This window comes from Lineus longissimus, chromosome 19 (genome assembly GCF_910592395.1).
Source record: "Lineus longissimus chromosome 19, tnLinLong1.2, whole genome shotgun sequence".
NCBI lineage: Eukaryota > Metazoa > Nemertea > Pilidiophora > Heteronemertea > Lineidae > Lineus > Lineus longissimus.
Window position 1 is genome coordinate 9,894,723 of NC_088326.1, and position 14,731 is coordinate 9,909,453.

Consider the following 14,731-nt stretch of genomic DNA (forward strand, 5'->3'; position numbering starts at 1 on the left):
ATGTTCCGATCCTTGCTACAACATTTCAGCTACCCGCACCATTTGATATCAGTTGCTCTAGGGGAAGACGGTAGCACGGATAAAACTGCGGAACAAGCTGAATTGATGTTGAATTCTTTAAAAGGCGAATTCCGACGCGTCCAGTTCTTTCATTTTGCGGAGTTGGATAAGGACTTTGATAAGCTCGAACGAAATGGTAAGTCGAACCCGCATGCGCATTTGAAACACGACGAGGAGTTCCAACATGAACGGAGAGCTCACTTAGCAAAGGCGTGAAACTTGTTGTTGCGGAAAGGTCTAAAGGACGAAGACTGGGTTTTCTGGCTAGATAGTGATGTAAGGAAATCATCTAAGGATTTAATAGAGAGACTGCTTGAGACTAAAAAGACTATCGTCGCACTTAATTGCTTGATTAAGTAAAACACTTTGTTTAAATCAAAGTATTTTACTTACGATGCAAATATCTGGAAAGAGACGAAGGCCTCTTTGGCATACCAGCGGCGGGAGAAACCCACCTATCTTTTCATGGAGGGAAACGACCAGAAGCGGCCTCTCAGACTCGGTCTCGCGGATTTATACAAGGAAGGCGATCTGGTCGAAGTTGATGAAGTTGGTGCTTGTGCCTTACTCATCAAGACTTACCACCATAGGAAAGGCTTAATTTTCCCGGAGAACATTTACAAGAATCATATCGAAAGCGAGGGACTTGCAAAAATGGCGCAGGATATGGCTGTGAGGCTTTGGGCAATGCCGAGGCTGGCGGTCCTTTATGCGTGTAATTATGAGTCCGCGCATGGCCCTTGCGCAGAGTAATTGTTTACTTAGTCTATTGTAAGTTGCCCCGAATTTCGCTTTTGTTGATGTCCCATATGGCGGCGCTCTTTGCACAGGGTTTAAATAGTTCAGAATGAGGTTGAAACTCGGGCTAAATTGACGTCACACCTTTGTCACAACACCGCAACTTTCGTAGTTTTGCTGATATTTTATTTAGTTTGGACGGAAATTGCCTCTGGATAATCAGATGGGATTATCAAAGTTTATTAGCTTTTTCCTTTTTATTGGCAGTACGGATGTGCTATAACATGTATAACGTGATGTGTGTGTTTTTTAAAACTCTTTCCATGTTATTTGTTGTCGATTTCTTGAAGTCATATAATAGCAATGATGTACGGCCATCAAAACAGGTAAATAATAAATTGACTACGTGCTTGTAGGCCTATATGTCGGCCCTGTGCACGACCAAACCATGTTTAGGCCCATTTCCAGCTATCAAACCTGGAGCTTCGATTAGAAGTACAAAACGAAAAACAACTTAATCATAGTTGATATAGACCTCATTTAGCCTCAAGAAACATAATAACACCAACAACTGTATAAAGATAAACCATAGTCTACAGGCAAAATCTTCCTTTGAAAAATCTGTAGAGGAAATGGCCGTTTGAGTAATTAGTATAAAATATAGAATCCATGTATATTCTATATAGGGATTTTTCAATAATGATGTGTAAGGGAGAAAATATACACATCTTTCATGACGGTTGGCATGTCGCCAACATTGATGTGATGTCATCTTGGAGGCCATTTGCAAGGTCACTGTGACCTTCTTGGTCTCCTGTGTATAATTTTTAAAATTTTTATGTCTGTATTAATTAGTTATGTCTATGAATGTACATGTACGCATACACGAAATAAAATACCTAAAACTAAATCATTAGAGATTCTTTATAGATCTGAGGGAATACAGATTCTACATGTAGCGTGAGTACTGTGTAAAGTCTAACAATGAAAACAAAATCTACAGGTGTGAACAATCTATGAACTTCTATGAACCTACATGTATGATAACGTCATCTTGTCAAGTTAGAAAGCCTTGGGGAAATGTTCCTTGCTTTTTTTCTTCATGCCGAAACAGGCCTTCAGAAAATGATATTATTGTTTTGATTTGATGATTGTGACGAATCCTTCTTTCCTAATTGTTTTGACTTCACCCTGAGATTGTTGTGACCAATTTTTGACACTCGCTTATAGGAAGCTTTGGATAGATGGCGCCCTTGTTGCTGATCAAGCACTGACATGCTTCTTCCTTTCAACAAGTACATTTTAGTTTTGGTGAAATAGCGGCCCCTTTTCTTCTAAAGTTGTTATACTTAGAATATTTATTTTTGAGGTTATGGGTTTGTGCTCCTGTCTTTGGGCATCATACTTTGGAATTCGCTGTGTTATGACAGTGTCGGGTCCCAACTGTTGTTGGATCCTAACCATTATCGTAATGTTCCTGTGTCATCCGAAATATTACTGTTGGGTTACCACAGGCCTTCCCAGGTAAGGGTTGTATAGGGTACAACCCTGTCCTTGTAAGATTGTAGGAGGTATGTTATAGACGGCCAGTGGAACGTTTTTGGGAGTTGACTTATTCAATAACATTTCCAATGCATTCTGATTCAATTTGTATTGTACCCTATTCCTACCTAGCGAGGGAATGTACACGATGCAATCTGCGCTTTGGACGAGACATGTAACAGGCGGTCAGTATCACTTGATGTTTTTGATGCATCTTGTTTCCTCTCAAGGACACTGATACCGCCTTTGACGTGCCCCTTCCCCGAGGAGAGCAAGAAGAGACACTACAATCAACGACTAGAGGGAACAAGATGAAACGATAGCTTGCATGCTCTTAAAACAGTGGGTCCCTCTTTTGCCAGATGTGGGTTTGCCACTCTCGAATAGTAGTCGGTGCAACAACCGGTGTGGCGGGGATAGTAGTCCTAGGGCTGATAGTCCGTGTAACAATAGCCCGCATTGCTAAATGTTTTGGTCAGGGTTAGCGGTACAATAGATCATGCTGCTTAATTGGTCAAATACAATGCTACCGGACTATGACTCCAGGGGGACTATATCCGCTGTCACACCGGCATGGTGCCAATTTTGTTGGTCTCGCGATCACGAAACAACCTAAGTTCATTTTGAATTTATGGTTGTAGCGGTATTTTTATCACAGCATACATGTTGTATTGTATTTTCGCGTAATTATTATTCATGCGGGCGAGCTGTATCAAATGATATGATGCAACCAATTAACGTTTTTGTGATCTAATTGTGTTCGTACACACTTGAGTCACGGCCAGTGTAGTCCGCTATTCAGCATGGCCACCACCACGGGTTGCTGTGGATGTTTGTTTTTTTAGAAACGGAGTCGTATACTTTGACAGCGATATACATGTATTCCCACATTTATAGAAAAACATACTTGGGGTCCTGTGATAGCTAGAGCGTTGAATTCCAGGATCTGATGAATGATGATTGAACAACCGATTTGTGAAAGTTACAATTACTTTTTATTTTATTTTTCGTTGACCTCAAAATCACAATCACATTTGCAAATTTAACAAACAGTTATCTTTGCTCTGGTACACCCAATATATACACATCACGAGCCACCCTAGCCAGACGTAATCTGACTACTGTACATCTACTAAACATTACATAAGAATATAGTCTATGTTAAGGTGAAATGCGCTCTTGAATATTTACATTATACATGTATTTCTTAAATGTATTATACGTATTTATTGGAAATAGCATTTGTTACTGCCTTGAATTACTGTACAATGCATTTATTATGGTAGACTGTTCTTGCTACGTCATTTGGGGAGTTCAGTTATCCAAATATTAAACAAGTATGTCCCATCCCAACCTTTATAAGGAAGTCTTGGAGGTGAGTAAGTGACTCATGGCGATCTCGGAGCCTTCTTTGTCAAGATAGCAACACAAAGTGTCCCGCAGTAATCTATGTCTCAGCACAAAGGTCCGACACAAAACCTTTTCAAAAATTCCACTACGGCTTTGATATTTCCTATAAACGTACCCAATTGAAAATTACGTAACGTCGCCAAAAGGGGTCACCCCTACCTCGCAGTACATCACGTACATCGAAACTAGTCACGCTAGTAATGCACGCTAGTAAGGCATCGATGAATCCAACACAAGCCTTGCCCTTCTGTACATACCAGTCTGAAGACTCGGCACAGGCTGCGTTATTTCTGTTTTGCTGTTTGTTTATTCACTATATCTCAGAGGTTTTTTTTCATACTCTACGTGTAGACCCCGCCATTCTTATGGAAACATAGAAGGAAGCATCAGTGAGTTTGAAGGACAGCCTTAACTCATTTGAGATTTAATTCGAAAAAAATCATTTATTACTTTATTTATTACTTTTGGTAAATTTTCAGAAAATTATTGTACAATTATAACAATATCGTGACGATATCGTGACGATTTTGTCTTACACAATTTTCAACTACTGTATTACATTTGGTTACAAAACTACCTAGTACTTACATGTACATTATACTACAGGTATGACAAGACACTAAGCAATGAATTTATCAATATCATATTTACAAATCCCTGAAGAGTATTAAATATACGGTCCCCATATTCACAAATTCAAAAATAATCTGTTTGATTCTAGCAAACATCAGCAACACTATGCTCAGCAAACGCTGGATGATACTCGTGAAAATGCTGCGCCCTGTTCCATTTTGCGTTCTTCCTGTCTTTGACTGCACGAGTCAATTTCTAAGGGTACAACCGGGTGTTCGAAATCCTGGTCACTGGACACTGGGCACTGGAGAGGGTCATTTCTTTCAAAAAGCCTGTATCTACCCCATATTTGATTACTTTGATCAGGGGGCATAGATTTTTTTATTAAGTGCCCAACGAAAGGCGTATGGATAGGTCATCACCACACGTGGAACAGGCCCGTGATGCTGACGGCACTTAACGCCCCGAGAAGGTCAAACTACTTTGCCCTAATAACACTCTATGACATAGTACGTGACTGGGTTTCCGATACCCGGGACAGCCTATTATATGATAGATAAGAAACGAAACGATGAATCAATTGATGTGATGGTATAGGTTATGGAGAATGCATGTCACAATGAGTATAAAGGGTTGATGAGGAATGGTACATGCGCTTTTAAACGAAAAAAGGCCAAAAGGGGTTATGGTCAGAATACACTACGATGGGTGATGATTTTCGGATGATGGTGTGTTGAAAAATGATAAAATGTCGACGTTGGCTATGGTAAATGTATGGGGATTTCTGTAAAATAGAAAATTGATGGTCGTGGCAACTGTATCAACATGGCCGGACCAATTGTAATTATTCTTAGAGTGGAAGGATGGAAAATTAGACTAGGGATTAACTTTATCTATGAAAAGCCATGAATGTTCTATCTCTCGGGATAGAGTGTCGCACTCTCGCTACGCAAGAATGGGGATTAGGATGAATGATGTGTGGAAATGGTTTTGGTCGTGTTGATAATGAGATAGATATGAGTGACATGATTGAATGAGAAATAACACTAGAGCATAATCCTTGGTTATCGGATATCCCGAGGCAGACATCCATTCGTATACAGGGTGTCGGTGAAAGAGTGATGTTGGTTTGGTGAGATAGTTATATCTGCCTCCCCCAATGACACCGTGTATTCAAGACAATGGTGCTCAGTGATGCGTGATTACAAAAATGAGACTAGTGTGCTAAATGAAAGGCAGGTCAGTTGACACACTCATTAAGACTGTCATCATTCTCTGCTCATATGTTACTCTACTTACGTATGGGGGGGGGGGGGGGGTTATTGTCAGTACACGTTGATATTTCAAAGTGGTTTGCCTCCTTAGCCTTGACGATCGAGCAACCAGTATAGGAAAACGAGTCTTCGATATAACACCAACCAACTGGAGACGGAAATGCTGGGCTAGCATAAACCAGAGCATTACGCATCTCATCACTCGATTCTTTTAAAGCAAGTTTAAGTCTTTGCCTCATTGTGATTAATTTTCCCACTCTACATGGAGTACATGTGGCATGAGGGTGTTTATATGGTTTAGTGAAATGTACGCACCTGAAACTAACGTTGTAGGAAATGAGTCGAACGAAAAAAACCTGCGTCCGGAAAACAGCAATTTACCGACCTTAGTAGAACTTGGCCGGAGGCTATTACCCTACTGGTCGATATTATTCCGAGCATTGTTCGCATAAACACGCAATAATTTTCGCACCCCAAAAAACCCGGATATCTCAAAACGTATCAGTGAAGCACGTAAACAGACTTGCCACTGCCTGCGAGTGAAAAGTCGTGTTCTTCGCCAATTTATGACCATGAATAAAACTTGTTTGGGGTTTTGACAGCAAATTTCCGTTCGGCACTCCATGGAATATGAAATAGCCTATTTCGTTGTAGGTGGGGAGTTTATTCACTGAGGAGCAACGCTTTATGGCGATTTTAGCTTGGATTGTTATCGCCAATGGGGTTTGTGATGTCGCACAATACAATGTCATTTTAAGCATTTCGGCTGGGTATAACCCTGGTCGAAAATTGTGATTAGATTCTTAGTTAACCATTTGATGCATACGCCCTAAATGTGTCAGGCTTCTCCCAGAAGTTCTCGAACGCATAAGTGATTTCGTTCATTTTAAAAACAATTTTGTAAAAAACCAGAACGCCTCTGCCCAAAGACCTGATGTTGATAGTCGATTTGTTACCTTTTATAGTTAAACTACTTTACTACAGATGGCTCTCCTTGTTGATCAGGGTTTGCCCCACACATATGTGAGGCATATGCATTACAGGGGTGTGAATTTGACGGAAATCGCATGCATGAAAGGGTTTCACGATCTTAACTAAGAATCCTACCAGAATATTGTAACCAATGCATATGTACATGAAACTTATACTAATCTTATAATTATTTGTTTACTTGGGAAACAATGAAAGATAGCTTATCAAACTTATCGACCTGGACAACCATGAAGAGCTGACAGCTTCGCAAACTGGTTATAAAAGGCAAAGCCTCGATGATGCATTGACTGTGTACATGGCCCATAAAACATCCAGTATCGCCTGAGACTATAAAGGGTGTATGCGACTCCCCGTTCTCGAAACAAGACCGGTGTTCTCGAAACAAGACCGGTGTTCTCGAATTAGTTGAACACGCGAGAACGCGTTCATGAACCGTTCCCGTTCCCGAATCCCGTACCACTTCGTCTGCTGGCCTGGTGCAGCGAGAACGAACCAAGAACCAAGATGGCGAACAACGACAGTTCGTCTGCTTTTTACGTTTATTTTTTGTGCGATTTCAAAGAGAAAATAATATCTTGAAGAGCTTTGACCCGCTCTACAACAAAAACTTGTAAATCTGCACTTGTACGAATTAAATTTTTAACATAATCGACGAGACGTAATTCAAAAAATCGATTTTATTGCGCCTTGTTTGTTGACGAAAATAACTTGCCGGTCGGGTTTTCCCGTGGTTCGAGTAGGGTAGCTATGACAACATCATTACCCAATCGAGACACGGGAACCCGTTCGCCTGTTCTCGGTTCGTTCCGGAAAATGTGGACTTATGCCAGTGCACATTATACGGGATTGTCCCTCATTAAAAGAAAACAGGCGAAGACAAGAAAAGAGTGAAAGCCACTTAAGATGCAAATTGACCACCAAGGTTTTTGCATCTTATCGAGATCTGAAATTCCTCGGCTGCGTTTAAAGGGTGTATAAGATCATGATGTTCAGCCTGCTTATGAAGAAGCTGATGGGAACCGCCGAAGACCTGTAGCTAACAGTTAGAATCCCACATATTACAAACGTGGATTTTTAGATGAAGGGCTATATGGTGATGAGTTCTGGCGTAAAATGCACATAACGTACAAACAAATTGGGGCAAGTACTTCTCAAACATTTATAGACAACAAAATCACTTGCGGTTAAAACTGGGGAATGTTTAACACAAACCAAGATATATTATGTACAATTAAGCAGTTTCAGCCGAAAAAGTAGGCTTCACAAGGTTTTACCTCAAACAGTGTTTACTTTCCAACTCGGATGAAACGCAAGGTAGATTTTTCGTTGCAGCAAATAGACTCGAAAGAGGTAGAGTTCATACTTTAGGATCACCCGAAGCCCATGCATACACCAATATTAGAACTGTATAACCTTAGCACGCGAACTACCATCCAGACGGCCTAACGAAGTGAATAGATCGGTCATGACCGCCATTTTGAAAAAGGGTATGCGTATACACGTTTCGATATTCAAACGGAAAGGGAACACTCTGTTTGGTCGAGAGAAGTTCAAAATATAGTTGGTATGACTACTGACCAACACTGTTCGTCTTGTCATCTTCCAAGCAATTTCATTATGTACATCTTATATCTATCTAACCTTTGGCATCGTACTCAGGTCGAAAATTCAGCTAAACCTATTATAAGATGCATACAGGATGGCTGCAAGGGACAACTCGGTTATAAGATATTTTGTTTTTTTATACAAAAATGGCTTCCAGCAGGACCGCAAAGTCGATCACCAAACGGGATCATTGAAAAATCGTTGAACTGCAATAAACAACGCATTAGAACGGGTCGTAACCATAGGTTTCCCTGAAATTCACAAGCCATGTGCAAAACACTGGTGAAAATCATTATTAAAAATCAGCATTGATGTGATACTACAAGTGGTGGCGCATGGTGTCAAGCAGGGGAACTATCCTCCTGGTCCGGTAACTCCCACACTCAAGTTGTCCCTTTAAGATTTTAGCTAAGAATGTTACAAGATTCGTGTTGAGGGTGTATGTTCATTATGCGACAGAACTACGTTAACTATTCGTTAAAATATACTTAAAATCCTGAGGGTTTTAAGTATGGTATCTGGGGTTGTTTCGAACTTAGAATGATTAAATCAATGCCAATCGATTGATAATCAAGAGTATATCCTGTCAATGGCACCCCGACTGCCATACTAAGGTCATCAAACGTATACAATAACCCATATTGACAATTTCGGTCACATTTTTGGTCTTCTTACAATTTTTTAGCTCTCATTTTTCTTCGATCTTCAATTTCAATACACTTTCCTCAATACCTCCATGATCGAATCAACAAAACTTTTACAGCAGCATATACAAGTAGTAAATCACTTAAACAAATTTAACAACAATTTATCTATCATAAAGCCCCACACATTATCACTCCACGCTGCGTACAATGCATACATCAGTTGTTCGTGGCAGCCAAGAATGTAAACAACAGAGGTATTGAGCGTGATACGCACAAGTGGATATATGCCTTTTATCCGATCTTATTACTCCCGTGTGTGTGTTGTATCCAATATGGCCATATCCAACCAAGAAATCAATCCACATATTGTATTTCTACGTAACAATAATCACACCATTTCGACAACACATGCTTAGTTTTGTGTATCCGTTCACCTTTAAATTTATCCTCGTGAGAGAACTATCCAAAGACAACACTGGAGATGCTTCTAGTCCTGCCTTGGGTTAGGTTACCATAGTAATTAATGCGACGGGTACCCTTTTACTGGCCTGATCAGTATCACATGGGGGAAAGCGCAAGACCCTGACTTAGCTTCAAACTGTTAACAGGCAGCTTAATTAGGTGAAGGTTAATCCTATATATCCAGAATATGTACATCATGTTTATTTGCCAATCCCATTTTATTTGGCTTATCTTCCCCAAATGAATGCTGTTTCGTTGGAATCAATGTTATCAAGATTTACCATGGTAATCCTTTGACAAGACTGTGAAATAATGGGAATATCGGTCTAGCTGTGAGCAGGCTTTGTTTAAAGACAACAGACAGTGCATTTGGCTTGACCTATATTCTTTTAACCACGAGGTGGGGCAAAAAAACGCAATGAACAAGCGCGACGGCCACCATCAGGTACGTCATTAGCTAAATTCGTACTTAATCCTGATCAACGATTGTAAATCTACTATTCCTGCAAATTCGTAAGATAAAAATATATGACTGCTCTAGCTAGCTTAAGGACGTTAGATCCGAATTTTTTTCCTGCAAATCCGATCGAATACAAAAATATGACAGGACAAGAAAATGTGCATGAAAGTATTCATGCGCTGCAAAGGATTTCCGGTCTGGTGTTCCTGTTTGTTAGATGCAATTTCTGTTCATTCGAGAATATTTCCGCTCTACCATAGGCTTAGGCCTTTTTCATAAGGTGTCTAGCATTATGTGTGCTGCCCTATGGCGAAACGGTTCCTGTCAAACCCACGATTGAGGCGTGTGTGACGTCAGAGAGCGACTCATGCGCGTCTCAGTGTTGCGGCGGAACTTGTAACTAAACACCATCTTCATTTCTTTACGGAAGTAGGCGCCGGTGATGCTGTAGAGGAAGAAATTGATGCAGTAGTTGATGTAGAAGATCGCTTTCACAAGATGCAGGATGCCCACTAACGAGTCATAGTCGACAGGCTCCACCGTACTGTCATTGAAGGTGTTATACTTGCAGTAGTTGTTGTAGCACCAGAACACGAAATAAGGAAGATTAAGCAGAATAAAACAGGTGGAAATGGATAATAAAATCACCGTGAATTCGATGCGGATTTTGTTCTCCTGTTTGAGAAATCCGTTAAGCTTTTGTTGGCGTTTTCTCAAGAATAGTTTCCGTACAATAAGCGTGTTAAGGCTTAGCACCACGAGAAAAGGAATGAGGGTAATGGATAAACCAAAGGATGCGTCCAAGCAGAATGAGAGGAAGCTATATTCAGGTTTCTCAGTACAGCGATAGATGCCTTGTTCCTTGTTTATAAGGCGCACTTCACTTAAGGCAGGTTTGTAAATAGGGAGCGCCATCGCGGTCAAAACAAGACCTAATATTATCCTCCTCGCGCTTGCCTTTGTACATAACTTTCGCCTCTTTAGCGGATGACATACGCCGATATATCGCTCGAATGTGAAAATCACTAGCAGCCACACAGACAGGAACCGGAAAACGTATGACAGATACAAAAACACGTGACACACCCCTGTGACGTCAGTAAACGGTATCTCCAAATGCCCAGGTAGCAGACGTAATCCTTTTCGAATCCATTCGAAGAGAACATACACGACTAGTACCAATAAATCCGCGGTAGATAGCGCTGCTAGGTAATAACTCGCACTTTGTTTCCGCATGCCCTTAGAGGTGAACACATTGAGGGATATAGAGTTACCAATGAGGCCAATGACGATGATGATCGGGGTGACGTAGGCGTAAAACTGTTCGCCGATGTCCGCTATGAGTGGTCTGTGGGTCTCTGGCAGCGTGCAGTTCGAGTTCGATGCATTTGCGTTCATTAAGTAGATGCCCACGAGTTCCCCGATCTGGCATCTTTCTTCCGATGTAGGCGTCTTAGACCCCTGAAACGACATATGAAATAAAGTTTGTTTAGTAAAAAAAACTACAAATTTCTGGCAACTCAGTAGGGCGATTGTGATGCCATCCGCCATCTCTAGTCAGCTGAGTGGTACTACTGCGAAGTCCCCGCAAGCTACGTTGAATGGTTTATAATGTAGTTATAATGGCAACTATAACTCACTTAGACCGTCAGTTCTTAAAGGTAATCAAGGATGTCACAAGAGTAGTGGTTTGGATAACACCTGGGGCAGATGTTGTTAGTTTGGTCTGCAAGCACATTTGTTCGTGGCACCGTGTTAATCTTGACGTCTACGTCAAATCATAATCATTTGTTTTGACGATCCGAGCTTCTGATCGATACAGCACTAGACGAACAAGTTTGCCAAATTTGCCAAAGCCCTTGACATGTGTTTGACCCAATTAAATGTAGGTTACTTTCTTACGATGTAGGTTTCTTTTGGATACGGTTTTATTCAATATGCGTGTCAGGTTTCAGTCAAAAACAGTTACATGACTTGTATTTTCAAATACGCATTGTTTTTGAGTGAGTGCTGTTCTGGAGAAAATGGTTGATCCGACAAAATTGGAGCATTACAACTTTCTTTGCTATACACCACCCGTTGCACAGCAAAAAAATAATTGGCGGCAAAATTATACGTCTGATCATGAGAGTTTAATCTGTGACAAATGACATCAGACATTCCAAATTATACCAGCTCTAGGGCAGACGTGTCATAAAACATATAAAACTTAATGCATATTGCGCAATAACTAATGCAGGCAGCGATATCAAACAAATGGATGGCCATTAATTTCAGCTAATATGGCGAAAGGGGAAGGTTTGATAAATTTGGAAATTATTCAAAACTAGAAGAAGGAAAAATAGGTTTGTGTTACTTCTTATGACAATAATGATAATCATAGCAATTTTCATGAACGATTTTAGTTATAAAGTAGAACCTCTCTATAAAGGATACTCTTTGGACTGACACGTGTTGTCCATAATAGAGTGGTGTCATGATTAGCGAGGTTAAATTGAATTGAAACAACAAATTTTGACCAAAACTAGTGCCCTGAACAGATAGGTTGTCCTTTATAGAGATGCGTTCGCTAAGGGAGGTTCCACTTTGATAAATAAACACGGAGAAACAATTAAGGAGAAGCACACAGTGTCCAATACGGCCTGACCTATGGAGGATAAGCTAGCGCTGATCTAATTATTTGGAGAGATTATCTGTCTTGCACAAACTTCAAAGCCTCACCTCTGAATATGGATCGCTGGTTCGACCTGACCTGACCTCGACAGCTTCTGCCTGTGGCAATTTGGTTGATCGATATATCAATCAATCGCCAATGGAGTTATCTTGACCAAATGAATAAATTGGGTCTTGTTTTGCAGCTAGATCTGTCGACGGTTGGCCAATGTGTATTCAATTATGCTGACGCGTCCCAAGAATGCCAATGATGATACTTCATGTATTAGGCATCTCGATCGGGAACAATAAGTGCTAGTTGGCTAACAAGGCATTTTCTCTTCAAATGCTTTTAACATGATATCGTTCCAGCCTTCTCGTTGTGACTGTGTCCTGAAACGTCCAGTTACCAGAAATTTGAACCAAGACACTACCCGCGCAGCACCGTGATTATAGAATTTTTTTCCAAGTGTTTTCGTCAGCACAGAGCCACTTTGAGCTCACCAATGTCTTCTTTTGAACTTACAGGAAACAGAACATAGGAACCGCCAGCAAAAGTAGACTCTCGAAGCACATCATTGCTAGAAAACAACATTTAATGAACTGAATATAAGCCGGCTCTTTAGCGAAAAACAGGCATACTATTTCGCCATTTACAGCATTCTACTCAATCGTGTAGCAGTGCTTAGGACAACGATTTAAAGGGGCCTTTTCCAGCTTCCTGTGACATTGCTGTCGATTGCTGATCATTTATATCCCTATATATTCAATTAAAAACTAAAGTAGTAACGACTCTAATTTCAATGTTGTCATTTTCTTTTATGGAGATGTGTACACTTAGTGGTGGTGGTGGTGGTAACATAATCATGGTGGCGGCGGTGGAAGTGGGCGGGGGGGGGTTGCAAGGTGAGCCTGCTCTTCATCCGCAGGACTATTACATGACGTTCACGTCCGTCTACGTAAGTGTAATGCTATGGTGTTTACTCGGACTTACATTCATGTCTTTGGAAATTCACGACTGTCAGGTTTGATGTGAACATTAGAAGGAATACAACCAAAGTCGCCGCAAAAAAGGCAACAATGTTCACAAAGAGCCTCGTACCAATGTGCCAAATGGTTCAGCTAAAGCTTGAATTGATAAACGTGATAATGTGAAATAATACATGGAACGAGGATGATCCTCAAGTGTGCAACATCCATCAGCGCATGAGTGGCAATGAAAGAGAAAACCAGACGATACCATGACTAGGTAATCGAGAAATTCTCGCGTATGGTTTCGTATGATCGGAGAAGGGTCTCGCCTATGCATTTAAATTACTCGTAATGCCTAGGATTTGGGTAAGCGTTTATAGGATTGATACAAATTCCTCTCGTGGCTTCCAATTTTCCACCAGACTTGGCAAATAGGCCCAACGATATTGCTTTGCAAACGAAATAACGAGATATCTTGAGATGTGTGTTGGTGGAACGTACGGCATATTGATGGTTCTCAAAGACATGCGACTGATGGCCCTATAATAGGTCAAGTAGAGGTTGTCTGGTGATCACGATCTGATAACTATCTGATAACCAGTGATTTGGTTTTCATATTGCCAATGATGGCATTTCTACCTATTACGTTAGGGTCAGCTGATTGCTCTGATCTTTACGAGAGGAATGCGACAGTTCCCAGACCAAGAATGCGACAGTTCTCAGACCAATGTCAATGATCTAAGTGATAAAAACTAGGCCGGTGTGGCGGGGATAGTAGTCCTAGGGCTGATAGTCCGTGTAACAATAGCCCGCATTGCTAAATGTTTTGGTTAGGGTTAGCGGCACAATAGATCATGCTGCTTAATTGGTCAAATACAATGCTACCGGACTATGACTCCAGGGGGACTATATCCGCTGTCACACCGGAAAACAACCTTCATGCTTCGTTCATTCGCTCAGTTGAGCTAGAAAAAAGGGTTTTCAGCTACTTTCAGCACGTGCTTTTCAGCTTACCTAAACAACGTGAAACGAATTGCAACACATGGTTTCATGATTGTTCAAAAACAAAGGAGTTCATTTGATGATATACCCAAGAATAAAAAAAGTCATCCTTAATTCTTGATACAGCAAAAATAAATATTTAGGATTATTTGTTCAATCACGTGACGTGTCTTCAGGTCAATTGGGGTAAACGGAAAAGTCAATGTCTAATGCGCATGGCTGATGATATTTTACAAGGGGGGGGGGGGGTCTCCCTTCCGTCGGTAATCGAGGATACGATTCCACAGCCTAGGATGTTCCATCACTCATTGACAAAATCTGTCTGACGATTATCTAGAAAT

The 14,731-nt window shown here is 40.8% G+C and overlaps 1 protein-coding gene and 1 pseudogene across 2 annotated transcripts in view; one reads left to right on the plus strand and one right to left on the minus strand.

The window, feature by feature from the left end:
- On the plus strand, positions 1–967 carry LOC135502810 (uncharacterized; annotated as a pseudogene).
- An 8,180-nt stretch (positions 968–9,147) lies between these two features.
- Positions 9,148–14,731, minus strand: part of LOC135503153 (probable G-protein coupled receptor 139) — a 169,195-nt gene continuing 163,611 nt past the window's right edge. For both annotated transcript variants that reach the window (XM_064796544.1, XM_064796543.1), the window contains exon 3: positions 9,148–11,225. In XM_064796544.1, coding sequence (XP_064652614.1) covers positions 10,089–11,225 — 1,137 coding nt within the window. In that variant the 3' untranslated portion in view covers positions 9,148–10,088. The remainder of the gene's footprint in view (positions 11,226–14,731) is intronic.